The sequence below is a fragment of the Hydra vulgaris genome, chromosome 07 (assembly GCF_038396675.1).
Source record: "Hydra vulgaris chromosome 07, alternate assembly HydraT2T_AEP".
Taxonomy (NCBI): Eukaryota; Metazoa; Cnidaria; class Hydrozoa; order Anthoathecata; family Hydridae; genus Hydra; species Hydra vulgaris.
The window spans coordinates 17973733-17997845 of record NC_088926.1 but is presented as its reverse complement, the minus strand read 5'-3'; the positions used below and the strand labels follow the sequence as shown (position 1 = coordinate 17997845).

General features: G+C 28.3%; 1 protein-coding gene across 1 annotated transcript; it reads left to right on the top strand.

Moving 5' to 3' along the window:
* The first annotated feature begins 3132 nt into the window (after positions 1-3132).
* LOC100213553 (ras-related protein Rab-3C) lies at positions 3133-8619 on the top strand. Its single transcript, XM_065801250.1, has 3 exons — positions 3133-3585; positions 7649-7763; positions 8354-8619. Exons 1-3 carry the CDS (start codon positions 3336-3338, stop codon positions 8574-8576), a joined length of 588 nt encoding a protein of 195 aa, XP_065657322.1. The 5' UTR covers positions 3133-3335; the 3' UTR covers positions 8577-8619.
* Positions 8620-24113: the final 15494 nt, after the last annotated feature.

The window sequence follows — 24113 nt, the reverse complement described above, 5'->3', positions numbered from 1 at the left end:
CTTTTAAGAGGACCTTAATTACTAGACTAAAAAGTCTTTTTCTTGTGCGGAGAAGTTATAACCTTAATAGCCACGCACACACAACAAAAAAATAAAAAAAGAATAAACTTTGTACAGGTAATTTCTGCAAAATATTCACTAATTTTTTTTCTGATAGAGTTTATTTTAAGTTGCGTTAACAAGAGGGTAAAAATAACTCAGTAGTTAAATTGAGGATCACTGTTTAATAAATACTTTAAACAGTTTAGCATTTACGATTGCTCTGTTGTAAGTAATACTCTCAACATACTTTAATATTACTTTTATGCATAATTTTTTAAATAATTTTCGCTTTGTACAAATCCAGATGCATCTCCAAGAACAGTCCATCTAAAATTACAATAATCATTGGATTTAATATTCATAATAACAATAGTAACAATAGTATTATTAGTAAAAAAATTTCAATACATTATAATGAATTTTATGCATAGTAAAAGTAAACACGCAAAAAATGTTTGGTCTTAAGTTTCTTTTTACCAAATTAAATATGATTTTGTCTTAGTAAATTGTAACGACCTTACCTTGATTTGAAGTTACTTAAATATCTTTGGTTTTTCACCTTGGTTTGAAATCAATTAAAATTTTTTTAAAAGTAAAGCTCGTATTTTTAATACTATTATTTTATTTTATTTTTAAAACAAGATTTTAAATTTTATATTAAAGAATTCTTATGTTAGGGGTAGAGTTAGCGCTTTGCTTTGAAAATTTTACGCTTTTAATATAGTTTAGTAATATAAGTTTATTCTTAGTATTATAAAACCAAAGTTTGTTTGGGCTTGAGTTTGTATTTTAGGTTAAAATTTTCATACGCTTGATATATTTTAGTAATATAAATTTATTCTTAGAAATATAAAATTAAAGTTAGTACAAAACATTGTTTACAAATTTATTGAACTTTTAAGGAAGAGAAATTTAATATATTTAACTATTCTTTAAGGAACACAAGCCTAAATATTTTTTATTTTTGCTTTTAAGAACTTGAAGAAGCTAAAAAGTAATAATGGTTTTTTAAAAGCTCCTTCGGGATCAAACCACTTACCATCAGATCATCACTATACAAAGTTTACACTCTAAACATTACGCTACAAAATCGTTGAAAAATTTATCAGCGTATCTGTTCTTACTAAATAAACTAAAAAAAAATATTTTTACTAAAACGTTTTAAATAAAAAAAGGCACTAAAGATCTCCTTACTGAAATGGACCCTGCATTACAATACAGTTTCTCAATTTAGTAGTCGTGGCGCAATGGTTAGAGTTTTGGCTCAGAACCAAGTATGAGGTTTGAACCCGGCTGCAGCCCAACAACATTGCTAAGGAAAAAGGCGTGAACTTTCTAGTTAATGCTTTTCAGCAATGCTCTGTGATATTATCATTTGTCTTCTAGAAGCATTTTAATAACCAAAAAATAAAAATAAAAAAAGAGAAAATTGAGAATATTGAGTATTCTCTAAGTATATTCCTAAACTGCTACAGTCGGTCATAAGGTTTGAAAATATTTTAGAATGTTTTAGAACTTTTAAAAAATCTATAGAAATTTAAAGAAACATCTAAAAATCATTCTCGAACTGTTCAAAAGTAGTTCTACATGTATAAAAACATGTGGCTTAAATTAATCTTTTAGTTTGTATCCCATCGAGAATGCGTCGTCCTGGGGACGTTTGTCAAACGCCTTACGAACGTCCCCCGGACAACGCGTGCTCACTGGAATTGCTGGTAAATAAAAGACATAAAAAATTGTATTTAATGACCAAACATCTTATTTGAATGGCATCTAGAGGTTGTTTGCCTCTTGTTTTATAGACATAATACGTGCAGACAAATTTAAAAATAAGATTGAAAAAGTATTCTATGGAAGTATTTGCTATATTTCAATTTGAGTTGTAACAGTAATAATAAAAAAATAGTTGATGCACTGGTGTAGCATTTACGTTTATAAAAAAAAACTTGTATTTAGGGATTTGTATTTTTAAAAGAGCACGTATTGTGTGTTTACAGAAAAAAAAAAAAAAAAAAAAAAAAATAGAAACAACACATAGTTAACATGTATTAATCCAAAATTAAAAACAATTCTAATTCTAGAACTAAGAATAAACTTATTAGAAGGTCTTTGATAATTAAAGTCTTTAAAAATTTTTTTTTAATTTTGATAGTGTATTGCAAATCTTTTCTTTTGCAATAAAACTTTCTCCTATTATTTACTATAATCTTTAGTTTTGTAAAAAATTAACCTTACCCGCATTCCCACCGGGAACAGACGTCAGTAGGACGTCTATACGACGTCTTATAGACGTCTCATGTCCATATGACGTGCTGGGATTATTGCAAAAATCTTATAGTAAATAATACTTTACTTTCGAACTGATAAAAGTATTGTAACATTGCCTGAATTAGTAAATAATAATACCGAAAATCTAGTGTCACAAAGTCTTGCAAACTCTTATTAAACTAAAATAAATTTAGTTTTTTTATATATTGTTTTATATGCGACAGTAAAAATTTTAAAAATATTTTTGTTATTTAAATGATCATTTCCAACACTGTTTAATATATTGAACTTTGATACAGTTAAATATGTAACACAGTTGTTACAGTTAAATATGTATCACAGTATAACAGTGTAATTTTGCCATGTAGTCAGTGCCGGCCTAGTGGGTTGGAGCCCCACAAAAAACCTGTCATTAAGACCCTAATTTTTAAAAAAATTTTCTTTAAGTATTACAAAAATATGTTTTATGTTTCTCAAAAAACCGACTATAACTTAAAAATTGCCATCTTAAGGGGATTTCGCACCTGTCCCAACATACCACCATCCCCGTAAAATCGCCTCTACCTGTAGTGAGAGCATTGCATTAAACTAAATTTCTCAAATAAAATCACACGTTAAAATCGTCGCATTTTCACACTCTTGCTAAAGTAGATTAATATTTTAAGAATAATAATATATGTTATAAATAGTCAGCACTGCCTTAAAAAATAAATCTCTGAATAATTAATTGCTTCATTTATTCAAAGTTTATCTACAGAATACACATTTTTAAATAATTAAACGCTCTTTACTTTACGTAATAAAACGTTTTCTACAACAAATTTTTTATGATGTTGTCTTATACAAAAGTATAGTGCTTTGATTTTCTGATTGAATTTAACTTTTAAATAACGAAGAAAAAAAAAATGTTTAAAATAAAATTTTTGTTATTGTTGAAGTAGTTTTAAAAACTAAAAGTTCAAAGTATAATGCTTGGCTGCAAGTTATTAATGTTTATTTTTGTGAGTCCTATGAGTCCGTAAATAATGAGCCAACGTCTTTCAAAAAATACTTTTAAAACAAGGAATCCAATCAAAGAGTCTAATAATACTTGTGTTACTAAAATCAATATTTTTCTCGTTGGAAGTAGGAAAGTTGGAAAAACAAGTTTAATCTTCCGCTATGCAACGAATATGTATTCAGAAACGTATTTCCCGACTATTGGAGTAGATACAAAAGTTGTGGAAGTAGAAACCCACGATAGAAAACGAGTAGCTGTTACTTTTTGGGACACACGTGAGCATTTTATAACAATTTTTATGAGTCATATCTTTTTAATGGTAAAAAAACGGTTTTTCAAAAACTTAATTAGAAAAATTGTTTTTTCTAATTAAGTCGTATTTCAGAATTTTGTATGTTTAAGTGTATAAAATCTTTTTTCAGTTTCGCCTTCAATAGCAAAATCTTTGTTTAAATCTTATATTTATTGTTAATTTTGTAATTAGTATTATATTATGATATTAGTATTATATTATGATTATGATATAGTATTATATTATGATTAGTACTCTTTTAAAAAAACTACTGGTACTGTGGTTTATCCTCTTCCGGCTAATTGCCATATAGAGGCCACAGAGACCCGCAAAGACGAGCTCAGCTCACTATAGAGCATTATAACCCGCTTCGATGGACTTAGAGTAAGTGAGTTTAAGAAAAACGAAGAATAGTAGAGTGACAGACAAAAGAAGTAGAGTTAAAAAGATAGTATATAGATAGCGCACAGATATTGCACTGGATGTTAGAACGTGCATTCATACAATTGGAGTTGTTGTATATATGTATGTATATATGTATGTATATATATAAATTTTTTTTGCCGACCAACTAGAGACACCTGCAACCGAAGCCAGAAATACACAGGGCCCTAGACGGCGGTGTTATTAACGAGCTGAGACTCCGCATTTGGCCCTTTACTAAGGGTTTAGTTGCCCTTCAGTCAAAGCCAAGCAGCGCCAAATTAAAAGTTTATCTCCAGTTAACGCCCGGAGTGGACGGATTGCTTTGAGATTTCCGGTTGTAAAAGGAGAAACGAATAAGCGACTACTCCAAGAACCTCCATCGACAGAAGCGGTTTCAATCTTATGCAGTTTATGCTTTTTAACAACACTGAAACCAACCAAAAGAAAGTCCGGGGCCGAAATAAAAACAGATATTGACAGTTGATCTTTAGCCTTTAGGCCGAGAAGCGATCTTATTAATGTATTTGATTTGAATGGAAAATGGTGCACAACTACTAATTTTCTAGCATTAGTAAAAAATTACTTGTGGTGCACTAATATAAAAAACTTATTTGGGACAAAATGTAAAAATGTTGCGTTTGATTTCATTTTATTTACAATATTAAAAAATTACATTTTTTTAAATCTTACTAACCTATTCTTGGTAGTTTTAACCATTAAACTAAAAACATTATTTAAAAGGGATGTAATGAATTTGGCGAATACAAACTACCTTATAAAAACAGATCAACAATACACCATGAATCACGACTGTAAAACCTCAGAAAAACAATTGCTAACAAAATTTTTGTTGAAAACTTATTCAAAAACTGAAATGCTTTTTTTTACACAAAAAAAAGAAAAATAGTTTTTCAGATTAAAATATCATATAAATTTTTTTTAATTTGAATACTACCCTTTTTTTAAAAAAACTTTTTTTCTAATTCTCACCTTGCATACCCTTGATACCCTTTTTATATATAAATGTATTAAATGTATTAAGGTGGTACATAGGTAAATAAACGAATTTGTTTATTATAGTATTTTTTTGATATTTTATGTTTCTAAATTGTTATTGGACATTTGAAATGATATAAAAAAAATAAAAAAATTAAAAAAATAAAAAATTAAGTACCTACTTAGGACTAATTAAAGCCAATTTTAGCTAAAATTGAACTATATTCTGGCAAAGATTACTAAAAAACAAAAAAGAGTTAGCATCTGAAATTTTCACAAAGTTAAGTCTATATGGTACTTTATGTGCTGAAATTAAAAATAAAAAGGTTCTCAAAATATTTACTTCACACTACTCCACCACAGATGTACACAATAAATACGACAAAAATTTTCATTGAATAATATAAAATTTAAGTCTTTAAAATAAAATATTAAACATTTTCTGAATTTCAGCACATTCTACATATATCAGGGAATACTTGGTCCAAATTTGATAGAAAAAGCTCAAGTACTTATTTCAGAATCCTTGTCAGAAGATCCAAAAACCTTGAGTGGAGAAAATCAAATGTAAAGTCAAAAAACAAATTATATTAAATTTAAAATTCTCCTTGTCCATAAACTTTGCCTTCTTTGTCCTTAATTTTGTCATTAAAACCTTTTCTAGTTGTTCTCAATCTTTTTCTTTGTTTTTTACCTTTGTCACTAGCTTTAATGTTCATTTTCTGAATGCGGGTTTTATTTTTCTGATTCAAACCGCGAGTTGAAAAAACTCATTATTGTTTTCTGAACAGTGATGGATTAGTGCTGCAATTGATTTTTTCATACCATAAAGATTACCTTTTGTTCTGTCTTATGCATATTCCATAATAATTTTGAAGACTGTTCATAACTTTGTCAGTCATTCTACCTTTACCTGTCAATTTCTTGCCATCACTCAACAACTTTCCTTTATATGAAACCTTAAGTGCTCTTAACCGTGCACCAACTCATTTTTGTACATGTCCGACACACTCAGTCTTTTCAATTTTATAACTTGGATTTGAATTAGCATCTACAATAGTATTATAGGATTTGCTATCTCCATCACCTCGATACTTTACATAGCGTAAATTGTATTTTGAAAGAGAATGATTAAACATTTCAAGCACTCCGACAGATTCCATTGCTCCAGAACTACCAAAATGATTAATTGGGCATGTATGAGATACAAACCATACACTGTACTCTGGGGATCCTTTCTTGGACTCCCAATATTTACAAGATTTACAATTTTTAGCTAAGGTTTGTGTATCAATGCATTTATAGTTAGAAATTAAAGTAATGACTCCATTTAATGAAGAGTATCCGCGACGCTGCCAAGTTCCATCAACACTAACAGTTACATTTTTTATTTCATTCCCTTCATTGTTAAATGATGCATCACCTGCAAAACCATTGTCAACACATTGCAGAGATGCCACAGACATTGATTCAGAACAAGCTTTTAAATAAGCAGTGTGCATTTTTTCTACAATATCATTATATGTTGGTAAACTCATTGGTGGTGGAATATTCGTGACATTATAAAATGTCTCTATGGCACTATGTCCTTTACCAATCTCTCGAAAAGCTACAATTGATCTAATATTAACATCAAAGGTTTTTCTTCTTCTCTTTGAATCAGGATTAGCAATCTCTTTAAAGCTATACAAGTTTTTTGACCATTTACATACAACACAATGCAAAACAAATAATTGTGGCAACCCTTTTTTAGATTCAATTTCATGAGCAAGATACACTTTTGATTGACAACTGGGACATATTCCAACCAAATTAACAATTGTTCGCAATACATCTGTGATAATTAAAACATAACATTCAATGTCATCTACAGTTTCAGTTTCTTTTATAATTGACGAATCTGAATGCAGCTTCCTGGCTGATGCTGAAGCGGATATGATGAGTGGTGCTGTTATTTGTGTTGATGTTTTGTTTACATCAAGAGACGATCCTGTTTCTGAAGAAGATATATCTATTGATTTTTTACGTCCCCAATACTTTCGAACAGACGATCTTTTTTTTTCTCTTCTTTTAGAAGAACCCATATAAAAATATTATACCAAGAAAAAATAGTTCTTAAGAAATTCTGTTTCTCTAAAACTAACAAACGTGATTAGTGGTTTGAAATTATATCGTTTAGTCATTATGTAATAACTTTATATAAAGCTACATACACACTACGTTTTATAAAGGATAATAAATACAGAATCAATAAAATAAACTACTTTTTATAAGGTTTTTGTAAGGGTAAAATGTTGTTGCTAAGGGCGTTGCTATGATTTTAAAATAAAGTACTAGTATAAAATTCAAATTTTTGAGCCTTTACAGAGGGTTTTATTAAAAGATATTACGATAAATAGAATCTAGAGTAAATTTTTAATAGAATAAGTATAGTTTCCAAAAATTGATTTTTTCAGTTTTATATACCTATGTACCACCTTAAATGAGTTGCAAAAGTAGTTGTTACCATGGTATTATTTTAACATTTTTAATAAAAAAAGTAATAAAATTTTTTTTTAAAATCTACAAAATTTTTTAAAATTTAAAAAAAACTAATTATACAAATGAATGTTGAACAATTTTAGCTGGAGATGATGCAGTTCGACAAAGTTCAAACAAAGAGTTGTACAGCCGAGCATCAGGATTTCTTGTGCTTTACGACGTTAACAACGTGGAGTCATACAACGCAGTATATGATTGGTAAATTAAATTTGTCTGCTTTATTTATTTTTTCTTATTAATTTAGTACTGAAATTGTTGCTTTGATTTTGTTTATTTTTTATAATTTCATTAACATACCTTTTGGGTAGTAATAAAACTTTTCAATAAAATGACTCTTTAATTGTCTGAAAAGGTTATAGAATCTTTTGATATAATAGTTTTAGAACTGTTTTATAAAAATGATTGTAGATAAACTGATTTTATATTCAGCATGGTGTAACTTTTTTTTTTTTCACTCTAAAATTCATATTATTGAAAGGCTTATTGTTAGGAATCTTCAAAAGCTAAAAACTTTAAATTATTATTAGGAATATGCTTCAAAAGTTAAAAATTTTAAATTTACAAAGCGCTTATTGAATTACACATTAAATTGACTTTTTAACTTATTTTAATTTTTTTCAGTTTTTAAACTAGATTGTCTTATTTTAGTGAAATTTTTACCCAGTTTTTAAACTGAAATTTTTTAAACTGAATTTGACAGTTTTTAAACTGAAATTGTTTTATTTTAGTGAAATTTTTACCCAACAGCTTCGCACTTTAAAAAAATGTTTTATTTTTAATTTTCATAGGATGAGATTAATTGAAAATAATGCGTTGGAAAACGCACAAGTGGTTGTCATTGGAAACAAAACAGATTTGAGGGATCCCAATAATCCAGTTATTACAAAAGATGATGGCGTTCACATGGCATCCTGTTACAACGCAAAGTTCATGGAAACTAGCGTTTGCACACAAAAAAATGTGAATAAAACGATCAAAAGAATGGTCACAAATATTTGTAACGAAAAATAATTTCGTGTACAAAGTTGAGAACAAAAAAAAGAATGTTAAAATAGTTTTTCTTTTTTTTTTAAACAACCGTGGTAATATTATTCGATTAAGTTATTTTAGTTTTTAATGTGCAATAGGTATCTTCAATAATTAATGACTGCGTAAAGCGTCAGTTTACCATTTTATTAATATAAGTTTTAAATTTTCACGGCTTTCTTTTTGAAATAAGCTTTTATGTTATCAAAAGATTGACTTTTTTTTAGCTCCGATGCACAATACCCTTGTAGTAAAAAAAAAACAACCAAAAGTATTAAACCGTTAAATTAACACATCTTACAAGTATTGTTTATTTTATGGAGTGAGGGAGTTCACTTTTAGATTAAAGTAACATTGGACACTTTGAACAACATTCTATTATCTGACTAGTAAATATTTAGGTCAAACCACATGTTTTTACAACGTATTTTGTCTATTTTTAGGCTATTAAGGTTAAGAAATGCATTTTGAAGTTAAAAATAATATATAACCGCTTAGGCCTGTAAACTACTATTTCGATGATAAATATATGAGCCATTATATTTTTCACGCGCAAAATATTTAATTTATAACCTATAAAATCAGAAAACAAATTTTTACTATTAGCGATTTGAACAATTTAACCACCATGCAACTAGCTGATTGTGCATAATAATGTCAAATTAGATAATTAGTAGACGAAATGTGTCGATATTATGTTTGTTTTACAAATTGTAGAGTTTTGTTTATTATTAAACTACTTTCTGCACCTAAAATTTAAACTTCCTTTAAAAGTTGAATATTTTAAATAAAAATTAAATTCCGAATAAATCTCATTTTACAAATACTCGTTACACAATATAAATTATAAAAAATAAGTTAAAATTGAAAAATCGTTGTACAATTACAATAATAATACATAGGTTTAAATAGAATAACCTTTATACAATATATGGCTTTAAAAGTAACAAGTAAAAAATTAACATAAATGTACAAATTAAAATATATACATATTTATTAAATTTATAAAATAATATTAATTTATAAAAATAAGAACTCAGAGTCACATAAATCACAAAAAAGTTTTCTAGTATAGAAGGTACAGACTTCATCTAAAAGAGGTTTTCCAACTATTCTTTGTACTTGATGAAACTAATATTTGAGATAACTGGATACGTTCTGATCAGAAGGTGGCGTTTCATCGTCACGTTTAGTATACTGGTTTTGCAATTTAATGGAGTCACCAACTATGTATTAATTTTAAGTTTCCTTGGCTTCCTTTAAGCCAACTTTCAAAGTTAACTCAAACTTTGCTGTTATACTTTAGCATCTTGTGTACGGAAGGGGATATTGTATACTATAATTTGTGGTTGATTAAAAACTTTGAAGACTTAAAGCAAAAAGAAAGAAATTTTTTAATTAAACCTTAAACTAAAAGCTAAGAGTATAGGATTTTAATTTTGTTTTAAAAATTCAATAATTTTTAAAAATATTTTAGCATTCTGAAAAGCTCTCTAATCAATGTTCCATCTTTTGTATTTCCATGTCCAACCTAAGCAACATCCCCTAAACATGTCCTGGAAAAACATTCCTCGTGTTCACCTTACTGAAAATATCTAAAGAATTTAACAATTGTTTTGAGCTTTTATTTCAAAAGATTATATTATACGTCAATTTTCAATTTAACAATTTTATATTTATATTTATTATTATTATTTTATTAAACACACTCTGTAAATGTGTTTACAAGGTAAAAATGCATAAAAATAGTTTAAGATATATAAAGAGAGAATAAAGTATATCACTTGGGAATGTTTTCTTCAAGAGTATTTTTAAAAATCGTTCGCTGTTGCTTTGCATTCCAACATTGAATTGCTTGTACTAAAATTTGATAAGTATCTTCAGGAATTATATTTTCTGAAATAATAATTTTCACTTTCTTTTTATCCTAAATTAAGTTTTTCATATTTATTTTATGGATCTTACATAATTCCTTTATATCATCTAAAAATGAATATTTTAATGAACAATAGTTAAGCTGAGAATTGATGATTTCAAAAGTTACTTTATTATTTAATAGACGGATAAATAGGTTTATTTTATTTTGTTGTATGTAAGTCAATATCTCCCGAACTTTAAATAGAGAGTTTATATAGTTTTTGCTATACTTAGAGATATTAAAAAATGACTTAACTGCATTTCTGCGGTAGTGGTGTAGTGGTAGAGCGCTCGCTTCATAAGCGAGAGGTTCCGAGTTCGATTCCCACCACGTCCCTGGTAGTACCGCGTTCAACTTGTTTCTCCGCGCAGCGGCCTTGTTCGTCAAGGTTCGTGTTTCGGAGTTATAAAGTTGAGAGAGGGTGATAACACAAGTAGCCGCCTCATCTGGCCTTCTCGGCTTTGGGGAGGTGAATCATATAAAAAAAAAAAAAAAAAAAAATTTCTTCCAAGTTTTGTTTTGAGCGTTTATATCAAAAGATTATATTTTACGTCAAAATTTGATTTTGCACTTAATTGGAAAAAATAGATTTATTTATGAAAATGTGCTCAAAAAAAAATTTTTTTTGAAATGAAATGAAAACATTTTTAAAAATGCTAAACCAAGAGTTGTTCACAAAAAAATCTGTTCAACTGGAAATTGCGCTAAGAAATTTTCAAAATGTTATAAAAATCATAAAAATAGAATTTGTCTCAAATAAAAATTAGTATTGAACGTAAAGGAAGCACTCAAGTGAAATCCATATCTATTGCTACAAAATTTAGCTAAAAGATTCAACACAAGTAAAACTACGGTTAAAAGAATTAAGAAACCGCAATGTTATAGATACTACCGAAAGAAAAAAAATCCCAAGACGTGAAGAAAACTAAAAAATAAAAAGCAACTTGTCGATCAAACTTGTTTTATAAATTGTTGACGATAGAAAAATTATGCATTGTAGTTGACAACAAAACTTAGTGCGCTATTATTTTTAAAGCATTGCCTGGACATCATTTCTGATCTGCAATTAATGGAGCCAACGTTCACTTAAAATTTAAGATATTGGGTCTTGAAAATTCAAGAAAAAATGTTTTGTTTGTGACTCTGTTTAACAAAGCACACTTTTTTTCACTACAGGCACTTGTAAATACAAGCTTACATAGAAGAGTGCTTGCAAAAAAGACTTTTTCCTTTTTTCAAAATCTCATAGACAAAAAACTTTATTTTGATTGGATCTAGCAACTTGTCATTATACTAAAGATATAAATGTTTTGTTTGTGACTCTGTTTAACAAAGCACACTTTTTTTCACTACAGGCACTTGTAAATACAAGCTTACATAGAAGAGTGCTTGCAAAAAAGACTTTTACCTTTTTCAAAATCTCATAGACAAAAAACTTTAATTTGATTGGATCTAGCAACTTGTCATTATACTAAAGATATAATTTTATAGTATCAATAGAAGCCAATTTTGTGGCCAAGGACATAAATTGCCCTGTATTACGTCATATTGGGTAATATTCAAAGAGATATTGGGAAACACATCGCAAGTAGCCAAAAACATCAATAATTTCAACAAAAAAACCCGGAAATGAGTTGACTTCGCTAGTCAGAGGTAAAGTTGTGCCAGCGTTGATGGCGAGGTTAAACGCAAAGTTGCTTGTTTTAGCTTCAACTAATCAAGAATTCTTTTTAAATTTTTTTCTTGAAATCATTGATTTATATATATATATTCATTATTTATATATTATTCATTAATATATTATTAAAAAAAGTTAATACAAAATAAAATAAAAAAATAAAATTTGTATGCTCTTTTCCATGTTCAAAATCTTTCCTTGAAACCTTGTTGAGTGTTGTTTAAGTTGTTTTTTAGTTTATAACTCAAATACAGGATATATTAAAAAGATCCAACCCAGCAGTGAAGCATTGACAATCTAACTTTAAAAGCTCTTGATTTACTGTTTATTTTTTCTAAGAATAGCTTGGTCGTTTATTTTTGATGATTTAGTTTTTACAAATGTTTCTGGGCGGTTTAAATTTGGTGTCAATTGATTATTTTGGAGTAATTTGATTACTTTGCCATTAACTCAAAATCAATATTAAGACAACTTTTATGCTTACTTGATCAAACGTAAATATTATACACATAGAATATTTGTAATATCGTAATGTTTTAAATATATTTAACATAACTTGTATTATTCGTACCGTATCGTAGAAACGAGTTAGTCGTAATATTCTTGACAAAGTCTTGTAAATTTACTACTTTTAACGTGATACTGTTTTCTTTTTCCTTATTAAAATCTAAATGTTTTGTTTTTACATTTTTAATTTAGAAACAATAACCAATCATCAATAACCAATACCACTGGAACTACTCTTATTTTAAATGAAGTTTCCTTGTTTTTCAGAGCATAAAAGTTCGGGAGGGAAGATCAGGACCTCTGTAAGGTGAACACTTTCCATCTCCGTAAATGAGAGTTCTACTCTATGTTCTAGAATTCTAGATATATTAGTCGTAAGATGAACTCTACTTTTGCCACAAAAAGCAAAAATAGATTTTATCATATCTTTATCAAAGTATTGGGGTTTTGTTTCTTAAAAACTCTTAAGAAAAACTTATCAGAAGGTTTTTGCATATTTTTTATGTGCTCTACACACTAAAAAAAAAAGGTAGAAATTTCTACCTTAGGGTAGGATATGTGATATACCCTTAGTAAGGTATAATTTTCTACCTTATAAGGTAGAAAATTATACCTTACTAAGGGTATATCACATATCCTACCTTAACTAGAAATTTCTACCTTTAATTTTTAGTGTGTATATAATAAAACAACGCTGGATATAAAAATATTTTAAAAACATATATTTATTTATGGGTTGATAAAAATCCTTAAGTACTAAAAGTGTCCCTAATGTTATTTAAAAAATTTTTCCCAAAGTATGTCGCATTGGATCTCAATCGAAGAAAATTAAATTAAATTTTCTTGGATAATAATCAAATTTTTGGATAATAAACTTTTAAATGTTTATTATCCAAAAATTTGGTAAAAATGCTCTTTTTTATTAATTTTTTTAATTATTTATTTTTTTCTCAAAAATTGTTATTTTTTATGCAATAAAATCTAAAATAACAGTTTTTTTTATAAATGATAATTATTTAAAAGATTTTTTTAACAATTTTCTTTCATTTTTTTATCAATTTTTATTTGGGAGCCAACATAATACACTTTTATATTTTAATAAACTATTTTTCATAATATTAGGGATTAGAGATTCGAAAAAAATCCATACACTATAACGCAAATTTAATATTTATTGAGGAGTATTGTTGTAACCAGGGCCGCCCCAAAGGGGGGCGGGTGTAGAGTCCCTCCCTCCAAAGCTGTTATATAAGCATTTGAGTTGGCATATTGAATAAGTTTTGAACTATAATTGGTAAATAGCAAATATTGAGAACTTTTTTTTTTTTTGGTGTTTTGCAGTTGGCAAAAAATGCATACAACACCATCTCCCCCATGGAAAACTTCTTCAGGACGGCCCTGGCTGTAACAATCTTACCTAGTAGTAAATTCTGTATTTTTAAATTCTTTTGAAAAAGTGATTATAACACCAAAGTTTAATAACTTTGTTTAATAACTTAACAAAGTTTAATAACTTAAGTTTATTTTCAAAATTAGTATACTAACTTTGAAAATAAACTTAAGTTATTAAACATTTCTGTGGATTCAGATTGGATTTCAGTGTGTCTATTTTTGCTATTGTTTCGCAGTGGAAGCTATTAAAGTTTCACCACTTTTATGGAGCCATCAGGCCATAATAGTCTTAAGAGAAGGAAGAAGTGTTTCATATAAGTACAAGGGAGTGCTAGATAAATTATAATACTTGGACAGATGTCTAGTATTGAGAGGTGCTGTTTAAGAGGGGAGCATTATTCAGTGATCAAGTTAGAGTTAATTGAGCGTTGTTTAAGTTAGATTTAAGTAAATGTTATTTCAGTATTGTTTAAGTTTGTGTTAATTATTGTGTTTGTAGTGTTCTAAATGTTAAATTTTTATATGTCATTTAATGTCTTTATTTGTATGAATCCGTATGTTCGTAAAACTTTGATTTTCCGTCTTATTTAGTTTTGATGTTAGCATGTTCTTTGTGATCGTAATCTTTCCTATTTACTTGTATCGTCTCATCTGTTATTTAGGTTTTATTTTCCTTCCTTTTTCCGTATCTAGCCTATTTTGTTTTTCTTTGTCTTGCTTATTCTGTTTTTTATTATTTTGTCGTCTTTCATTTTTTACGCCTTTACCGTCCTATGTAATTTCGTATTTTCTGCTGTTGTTATAAGTTGTTTGTCGTATCCCCAGTTTATATTTTATAATTTATACCGTTTTAGTGAATATATTTGTTTTACCCATAGTTTCTATTTCATAACTGATACCTTTTTGGTATCCATATTTGTTTTACAGCCCGTTTATATTTTATAATTCATATTGCTTCAGTGGAAAAATTCATTTTACCCGCAGTTGATATTCCAAAAAATTGGGTTAAGGGATGTGAAATTTAGTGCCCCTTCATGAAATTATGTGGGGTAAGTATCTATATGGGTGGTCCTTGTGTAATTTATGTAAATTTTAGTTGGGTTTTAAGGGGTTGTATTCTTATGTAGTTTTACGCGGGGATTCCAAAAGTTATGTTAATTTTAGTTGGGTTTCAAGGGGTTGTATATTTGTATGGGTGGGTCTTGTGAAAATTATGTTGATTTTAGTTGTGGTTTAGGGGATTGTATTCTTATATGGCTTAGGGTGGGTTTTAAATTCTAAAGATTGAGTTGTGGGATGTTAATTATTTTATAAGATATGTTTTACAACACATGTTTATAAGATATCTGAGAGTGTGGAGTTTGTTGCTATTTTTGTTAGCACTATTTTGAGAGTGCAATACAGTTATACCGACAGAGTTTGGCTCAGTGGTGTTAGGGTTGGGACAATGTGATGCTTGTTAGGTAATCCAATAAGTTCATTATATTACACAAGCCAACAAAAAAAAATTTTTTTTCTGGTGCCGAGCAAACAATTTGTTTTTTGTATAGCATTTCTCATTTTGATTTCAAATATGCAACTCTTTTTTTACCATCACAGATTTTAAAAATGTTATTCATTTGTAATAAAAATAAGTATTTTTTTTATTATTGCTGAATATCATTCTGTTGAAATTTTTTTAAGAGTCTTTATCATTTTTTCACATATTTTTTTTGTTAATAAATTTTAAGAAAAAATATTTATGTTTTCTATAATCTCTATGAAAATACGCTTCTTTTGAGACCCAGGTTGACATACTTTTGAATATCTTTTTTTTCGACAATATTAGGGACTTTACCCTAAATACTTAAGATTTGAACCTAAATAACTTTACAACTTGAGCTGATGGTAAAAAAAGAGTTGCATATTTGAAATCAAAATGAGAACTGCTATACAAAAAACATATTGTTTGCTCGGCACCAGAAAAAAATTTTTTTTTTGTTGACCTGTGTTATTTATAGAGAGATTTATGTATATCTAGAATATTATATATATCGTGTATAATATATCTGATATGTATGATATGTATGTTATAAAGCTATAGTGATTAAAATAGTAAATTAGTAGTAAATTAGTAGTAGAAATCATTGTAATATAAAAGTAAACAAATCGCGGGGAAGGTTCCGCGCGAGTGAAGTTTGGGGTTGAGGTCATCATAATGGTCGAAAGTTGTGGTATGTGACAAATCTTCATATCATCAGGGCCATGTCGGAATGTCTAAGCTTGTTTCGAAGAAGTTAAAGTACTTAAACAACAACATGGCTAAAAAATATTCCTCTTTTTTTAAATTTTAACTTCAACACATCTAGAGTAGGTGAATTCATTAAAAGTCCTAAAGAAAAGCTTGATAGCATAACATCCCACTCTTATACTGCTAAAGCACAAGGTAAATATTTGAATACACTAAAGTCATCTATACCCATTAATGAAACTATTGTTTGCTATTGTTTTGCAGTAAAAGCTATTAAAGTTCCAACACTTGTATGGAACCATCAGGCCGTAATAGTCTCAAGAGAAGGAAGAAATATTTTATATAAGTGCAAGGGAGTGCTTGATAAATTATAATATTTGGACAGATGTCCAGTATTGAGAGGTGGTGTTTGATAGGGGAATATTATTCAGTGATTTAGTTAGATTTGAGTGTTGTTTAAGTTAGATTTAAGTAAGTGTTGTTTCAGTGTTCTGTAAGTTGGGCCAGTAACTGCGTTATGTGTTTGCACTGTTCCAAATGTTAAAGTTTTACATGTCACCCAATGTCTTTGTTTGTATGAATCTGTGTGTTTGCAAACAACCCAATTCTACGTTCAGTTCCGGTGTTATTATGTTCTCTCTCTTACAAAAGTCAAAACAATTATTAACAATTGCCATCGTTGTGGTAGGCATAATGTGATAAACCAATTAACATAATATAACAAAATAACTCAATTCATTAGACAAATAAAGTACAACTATAAAGCAGAAGTGTTACAACAAGGAAAACAAAAAAACATATATTATAATATATTATAATAGGGAAGTGTGCAAATAATTACTTAAAAAAAGAGAAGAAAAATATATCAGTGATAAAATAAAAATGGAAGTTATGTAAAATAATACCAGATTCTCGTCAGGAAATGGATATAGTATTGACCCTTATAAGAATTTAATACTCTGGTATTTGACGTTTCGAATGTTTTAATGCACATCCCTAGAAACCCCCGTCGGGGTATCATCTTCAAAACAAGCAAGTAAAACCCACTTATGGAAGCTATTAAAGCTCCTCTGTGGAAAGTTGATTGTAAACAACTTTATAAAGTTGTTTCCTTAAACTGTTTATCACCAATATAAAGCGTTTTTTAGATCATAGTGCATCACTACACACTGTTCAAAGTTTAATTCAATTAACCAACTAAATGTCATTAACATATTAAATGTCATTAACATATTAAATGTTAATATTAAATCAATTAAATTTCATCAACGCATTTTTGTTCTATTTAAAAGCAGAACCCAATTTACGATACAGAATATCTGCACTATTATCTTTAACAATTTTTCATAAAATCATGATATCTTCCATATCTAGTTTAGAAACATTTATTAATCTTTAAAGTTCGTTAAAATAAAAATAAATTAAAATAAATTAAAATAAATTAAAATAAATTAAAATAATTGACAAAAATCAACAAGCTACTTATTGAACACTTGAAACTAAAAAAATAACTTTTTTGATTGAACAATTCTTGGCCTCCTGTTTTAATTAATAATTCCAGTTTACTACTAAATTGTTAATTGCCTCAAGATACAAATTTTGTACAACAATATCAAATGTCAGTAAAAAATATATGTGTTTGAATTACCACATTCAAGACTGGATGAAATAAAGTTAAAACATTTATTAAGTTACTTTTGCAAGACTAGTTTTGAAATCCATGTTGTTAGTGAGAGTGTTTATTTTTGTTTTTGTTTTATGTTCTTTAACATTTGGTTTTATAATGGCATAAAAAATGCCTCGGGCGCTTACCACCGTCGTTACGCTACTGTATGCCATATTCTACAAGCATTATTGATAAATACGTATATAATAAATACTATATATTTTTTACATTTCGGCCATGCGTCATGTAAGAAAACTAAATCTTCAAAGTTTTCAAGAAATAATCTTGTTCAATCATTTGCAAAGGTGTTACCTGACGTGAAAATTAAGAGTTCTACTTGAGCTATGGAATATGGTTGGACTGGAGCTAATGTTGCGGTAATTCATGTCTTCTTTTCCGTACGAGCTAGTATGGGGAAGCGAGTATCTCTTTGGGATCACAATTGCAATGAACTAAATAAAATTGGATTGCCATTATACTAAACTTACAACAATTCTATTCAATTTCTTTTCTGATTGATGTTGTGATATCTCTTCATCAACTAGCCGCTGAACATTATTAACCTCAGCAACTATAGAACGAGGAATATCGGCATTATTATTATCATCATCGTCTATATCCATCATTGCTAATATACTATAGCTATCTACTTTTATAATAGCACCAGAATGTGTTTTGGGTACTAGAATAGGTCTAATTTAAATTTCATTTTTGGTTCTTGGATAAAGTGCAAACTTTATCCAAGAACACATTCTAGTGCTATTATAAAAAGAGATAGCTATTAAAGCATATTAGCAATGATGGATATAGACGATGATGATAATAATAATGCCGATATTCCTCGTTCTATAATAAGAGTGTATCAATACTAAAACTTATTGGGCAAACGTATGAAGCTACTCATAAATGCTCACCAACTACTACATCAACTATTTTACTATTATATATTATATTTTACTACATTAACTATTCAACCATCTACACCTTAACCAAATCTTGTATTTAAATCACGATGAAATACATGGCACAGCGCAAAGTTTAATGAAAGAATTGAATTATTTTCTTTTTCGCTCATTAAATTTTTTCTGATAGATGATATTACTAATGGTATACAGCTATTAGTAACATTTTAGACTTTCCAAGATCTCTTGAGCTAACTTCAAAGAATGTAGTATATATTTAGTGTGTTTTAATACTTTCCACTCTTTATTGGTTAGGTCAAAGACATCTTGAATTGTTGCAATATAATAAAAGTCAGCTTCAAACTAAAGCTGATCAGTCTAAAGCTGAAGCTGAAATATCAGCCGAAATCTACCTGGTCGGATTTTAATGCTGTTATTATCATTTTTATTGCACGGCTAGACTAAATTATAAATAAACTAGTATTTTAAAAAAATGTTTCATCGAACAATTTTTTTAGATATAAAACAAACCTTATCAATATTTTTTCGTCGATAGAAGTGTTAAATGATAACTGTTAAAAAAGCGTATATACAATTTAAAATTAAATATGTTATTTAGGTGATGCTGTTTTTTTAACCACATAAAGCTACTACTTCTAAAATAAATCTTATTAGAAGGTCAGAAAAGATCAATGATGAAGCTTCAACAAGATCACATGACAAAAAAGTTTCTAACATTTTGGATTTGTATTCTAATGAAATATTATATATTATATTATTATATATTTTATGGAGCTTCAAATTCGAATAAAACTAATAAAATATTTTATGTAGAATTAAAAGTTGATTAAAAATTGATAGTAAAAATGCAGAGGCTAGAAGTGTCAAAAACCTTTTATCTACAGCTACTCAAGGTAATCAGCTTCTCTGCAACAATGCTTAAAAAATAGACCCATCTAATTACTCAACATACTATGCTTTGAAGAGTGAGAAAAATAGATGTTACGAAGTTCCATTGCAGTTTTTACTTAAGCACACAGCACAGCGGCTATGAAAAGCTTAGATAGTGGTGTTAACTGCTGTTATTAAAATATTGAAAAATCTTACAATTAGATAATAAAAAAAAAAGAGATTTGATAGAGTAATTGATTAGTCAGTGTATAAACTGACAATTGCAGGAATTTAGCCACAGAAGCAAGTTTACTTATAATATGCTTTTTTCATTAGACTTGTACTTTTTTAAAGATGCCAAGCGACAGGTTGTCTGAAGGAATCACAAACCTGCATTGCTCCAAACCTCTAAAGTGGTAATTAATGGACAAAAAAATAGAGTAGATCATATTATAGAAGTTACTATGATTGATAGGAAGGTGCACGCCATTATTTACTCAACTATAACTACCACTAAATGCTGCAGTGCTTTTGGCATCTCATAAAAATTGATGAATGTTCAACCAGAGGTTTTAAGACAAGTGAAAAACAAGAATCTGCGTCAGACCAGGTTGTTTGATTATGCCTAGATCAGGTTGTTTGAGTGTGTACTACATATTTCAGAAATGAAAAGTAAGAGGTGCAGATGGTAAAGCTATCGCAGGAAATTAAAGTTGCGCTCCGAAATGAGACGAGTCTTGTTGCCCATTCACCAGTCACTCTCTGAAGGTGCAGCTACTTCAAATGATGGGAACACTGCGCTTCGTGTATTTCAGCAAGCTAAATAATTTGCTTAAATAATGGGTGTGAATATTGTCAGTGATGTTATCTGGATTTGATATTGACTCTAAAAAATTTTTAAAAAATGTTATTTGAGGCTGCGAAAGCTCATACACAGATCTATCAACAGATCAACTGCAGATGCAATTGCTCTGTTGATGGAGCCCAGAATCTTGAACTCTTTATGACTTTTTGGTGATTTTGTAACAAATGTTTTTGCAAGTGACGTATATATATACCAATATATGCTTAATTACCTAAAGGCCTATTACAAAGCCTATTACATTATTGTTTATGTCAAAACTAATTTGCTAACTTTTAAAGTATATTTTGAGTTTATTTTATAGTTTTTGATTATAGTTTTTACGTTTTAATTTATTATGAGGTTTTGGCTAGAAATTGGCCATTCTGCGCGCGGATAGGAGATTTTTCACAAACTATAAATTATGTTTTTTAATGCGTATAAAGCATATAATACATATAATTGAGTCGAAAAATGTTAAAAAGTTTTTACTTTTTATTTTCTTATTTGTTTTAAGACAAATAAGAAAATAAAAACATTAGAAACAAGACATTTAAAATCACTCTTGAGTTGAAAGCAAAGTTTGTATAATTTATATAAGTTTGTGAGCCTGCTTAAGTTTTTAAATATTTATATAAGTTTGTAAGCCTGCATAAATTTTTTAGTAAAAATCTTTTATAAAAAAAATCGTGCACGTCTATCTTTTTTATCTTTTTTATCGCGCCTTATCATTTTTAAGCCGTAAAAATCAAATCTAAGGTATTTGACGCAGTTAATTATACTCAAATATATAACAATGCAATACAATGTTAGCTCAAAAGCTAGTTGTGTAATAACCAACTATGCGTTATTTCAGACAATAATCCCAACGATCCATTCTTGACTCCAGCTTTTTTTAAATAATATCAATGATCATTTAAAAGCCTTAAAAAACCTTATGTAATAATATTTTCTGATGATATAAATTTTATTCATTATCATCCACTAAAGAGCTTAATGAACCTATGAGTACCAATCTTGAAAACCAAAATATCTGGTTTAAATTAAACAAGTTATTTTTAAATAAGGTAAAGACAAAAAAATTTTTGTTTTATACCAAACAGCTGAAAGATAACCAACAGTGCTACCGTCACTAATAGTGCTACAGTCACCAACAGTGCTACCGTCACTAAAAGTTGACATTAACATCAAAAGAACTAAAACAACTAAATTTTTTGAAATAGTTATTGGCAAGAAGATTTTTTGGATTGTTTATATAAATATTTTAAACACAGAAATATCAAAAGTATTGATATACTTTTCAAAGTTAAATCTATGCTTTCCCTAGAAAATTTTAAACTTCTTAACTTTTATGTAAATTCAAAGATTTCTAACATAAGCTAATATTGCTTGGGAGAACACACATAAATCTATGATAAATTTTCTTTATATACATCAGAAACATGCATTTATAAAATGGTTTATGAAAAAAAATATTTACTTATGCCAAACCATTACTTTGAATGAGTTAAATATTTCTCAAATAAACATCTACCATAATATTTTATACGTGCTCAAATACTTTAGACTTATTTTACTCACAACTTTAAATTAACGCAAACAACAAATTAACTGGACTAGCTATTTAAGCATACATTAAAAAAGAAAAAGCAAGACAGGTTATTAGGTAAATAAATAAAATAAATAAGAGATTTGTAGAGGAAGAAAATGGAATCAGGAGTAAGAAAAAAGTAACCACAATAAAGAGAAGCAACCTTAGCAGATGTTAGTTTAGCAGTCGGTTGTATATATGTTTCCCATGAGAGGTGAGTAGTAAACGATAATTCAAGAAGACGTATAGAAGGGTTGGCATTCATTAATATAGAAATGTTGACAGTATTGCGCAATAAGTAACTGAGTTTTGTGGAAATAAAATTCACAAGCCATTGCTAGACCCAATCTATTACAGAAGTATGATCACATTCAAGATCGGCTCCTTATTTTAAACGATTGAGAAGAGAACACTTTTTGTCAAGACAGGAGTATAAAAATGAGTCATCAGCAAATAGAGCTACTTTAGATGTAAGGTTTTCAGAAAGATTATTAACATAGATAAGAAACAAAACAGGACCAAGGATAGCACCTTGAGGTACCCCAGAAGTTACTAGAAATGAAGAAGAGTGTTGGCCATTGAGGATGACTTCAATAATGCAGTTAGAAAGAACGGTTTAATAATCTTCCCCTAATAAACATTTTTTCGATTTTTTGCTCATTTTTTCGGAACTACAAGTTAAACTCTAAAAGGAGAATTATAGAAAATCGCAATTAAATTTTTTTTTAAAAAAATGCTTATTTAGTTTAACAAAACTTATTTTTAGTTTTGAGAATTTAAAGTCAAAATTTTGATAAAATCTTTTTTTTTTTGATATTTAAAAATTTCAAAGTTTGCTATGACAAATTATTTTTTTGGTAGTATTTAAATAATTAGTATTTTTTTTAAATGAACTGTGGTTATAAACGAGTAAAATAAATAAATTACCAGTTAGTTGATTAAATGATCAGTAAATTAATTAAATGACCAGTAAATTATTATTATATTTTTACCAAAAAATGTCAACACTATGTTGTTTTTTTAAAAAAGGTTAGTAAAAAAAACTGGAAAAAGTTTAAAAACATAAAAAACATTTTTCTTAAAATTAATAATTTGCCTGCCTAAACCACAACCCTCAGTCGACGTATGCTTTCCCTATTTAATTCAGTTGACTCTCTGTATATTTTAACTATTTAGGTCAGTCGATTTATGTGAACTTACTGAATGTTTGTGCAGCCTAGGCGCAGTGGTTCTGGCTCAAAACCAAGCTAGTTTGCTAAGTGGTTTTTTTGTGGTAATAGTTATGCGGTATTGGTGTAGTGGTAAAACGCTCGCCTTATAAGCAAGAAGTTCCGAGTTTGATCCCCACTACGTTCCTGGTAGTACCACGCCTAACTTGCTTCTCCGCGCAGCGGCCTTGTTCGTCAAAGTTCGTGTTTCGGACATTGGTTAGGAAGGAGACGTGAGCTTCCTAGTTAAATGCTCTTCCGCGGTGCTCTGTGATAAGACCGTAAAGGTCATACACGCACACACACAAGCACACACACACACTCACACACGCACACACACAAACACACAAATGTTTCATCTATTTAAAGTAACTGTCAACAGTGCTTTAATGATAAAAATCTGATCAAACTATATTTTTTACTTGTTATATTAGAATTATATACTGGTCATTTTAATAAACTTACTGATTATTTAATTTAATTTACTGATTGGTAACATATGTTTATATAACAATACATTGTTAATGCATAATAAATAATGAAAATTTACTACAAAAAATTAATGAAAATTTATTGATTAAAATTAATGAAAATTTATTGATTAAAATTAATTTTATCTGAATAAAAAAATACTGATCGTTTTATTAATAGATCATCAAATTTCAATTTCCTGATTCAATTTAAATTTGTCAGTTATT

Coding starts and splice junctions, on each gene's coding strand:
- LOC100213553 (XM_065801250.1), top strand. CDS start 3,336: ATGAGCCAACGTCTTTCAAAAAATACTTTTAAAACAAGGAATCCAATC. Junction 3,586..7,648: donor TGTTACTTTTTGGGACACAC/GTGAGCATTTTA, acceptor GAACAATTTTAG/CTGGAGATGATGCAGTTCGA. Junction 7,764..8,353: donor TACAACGCAGTATATGATTG/GTAAATTAAATT, acceptor TAATTTTCATAG/GATGAGATTAATTGAAAATA.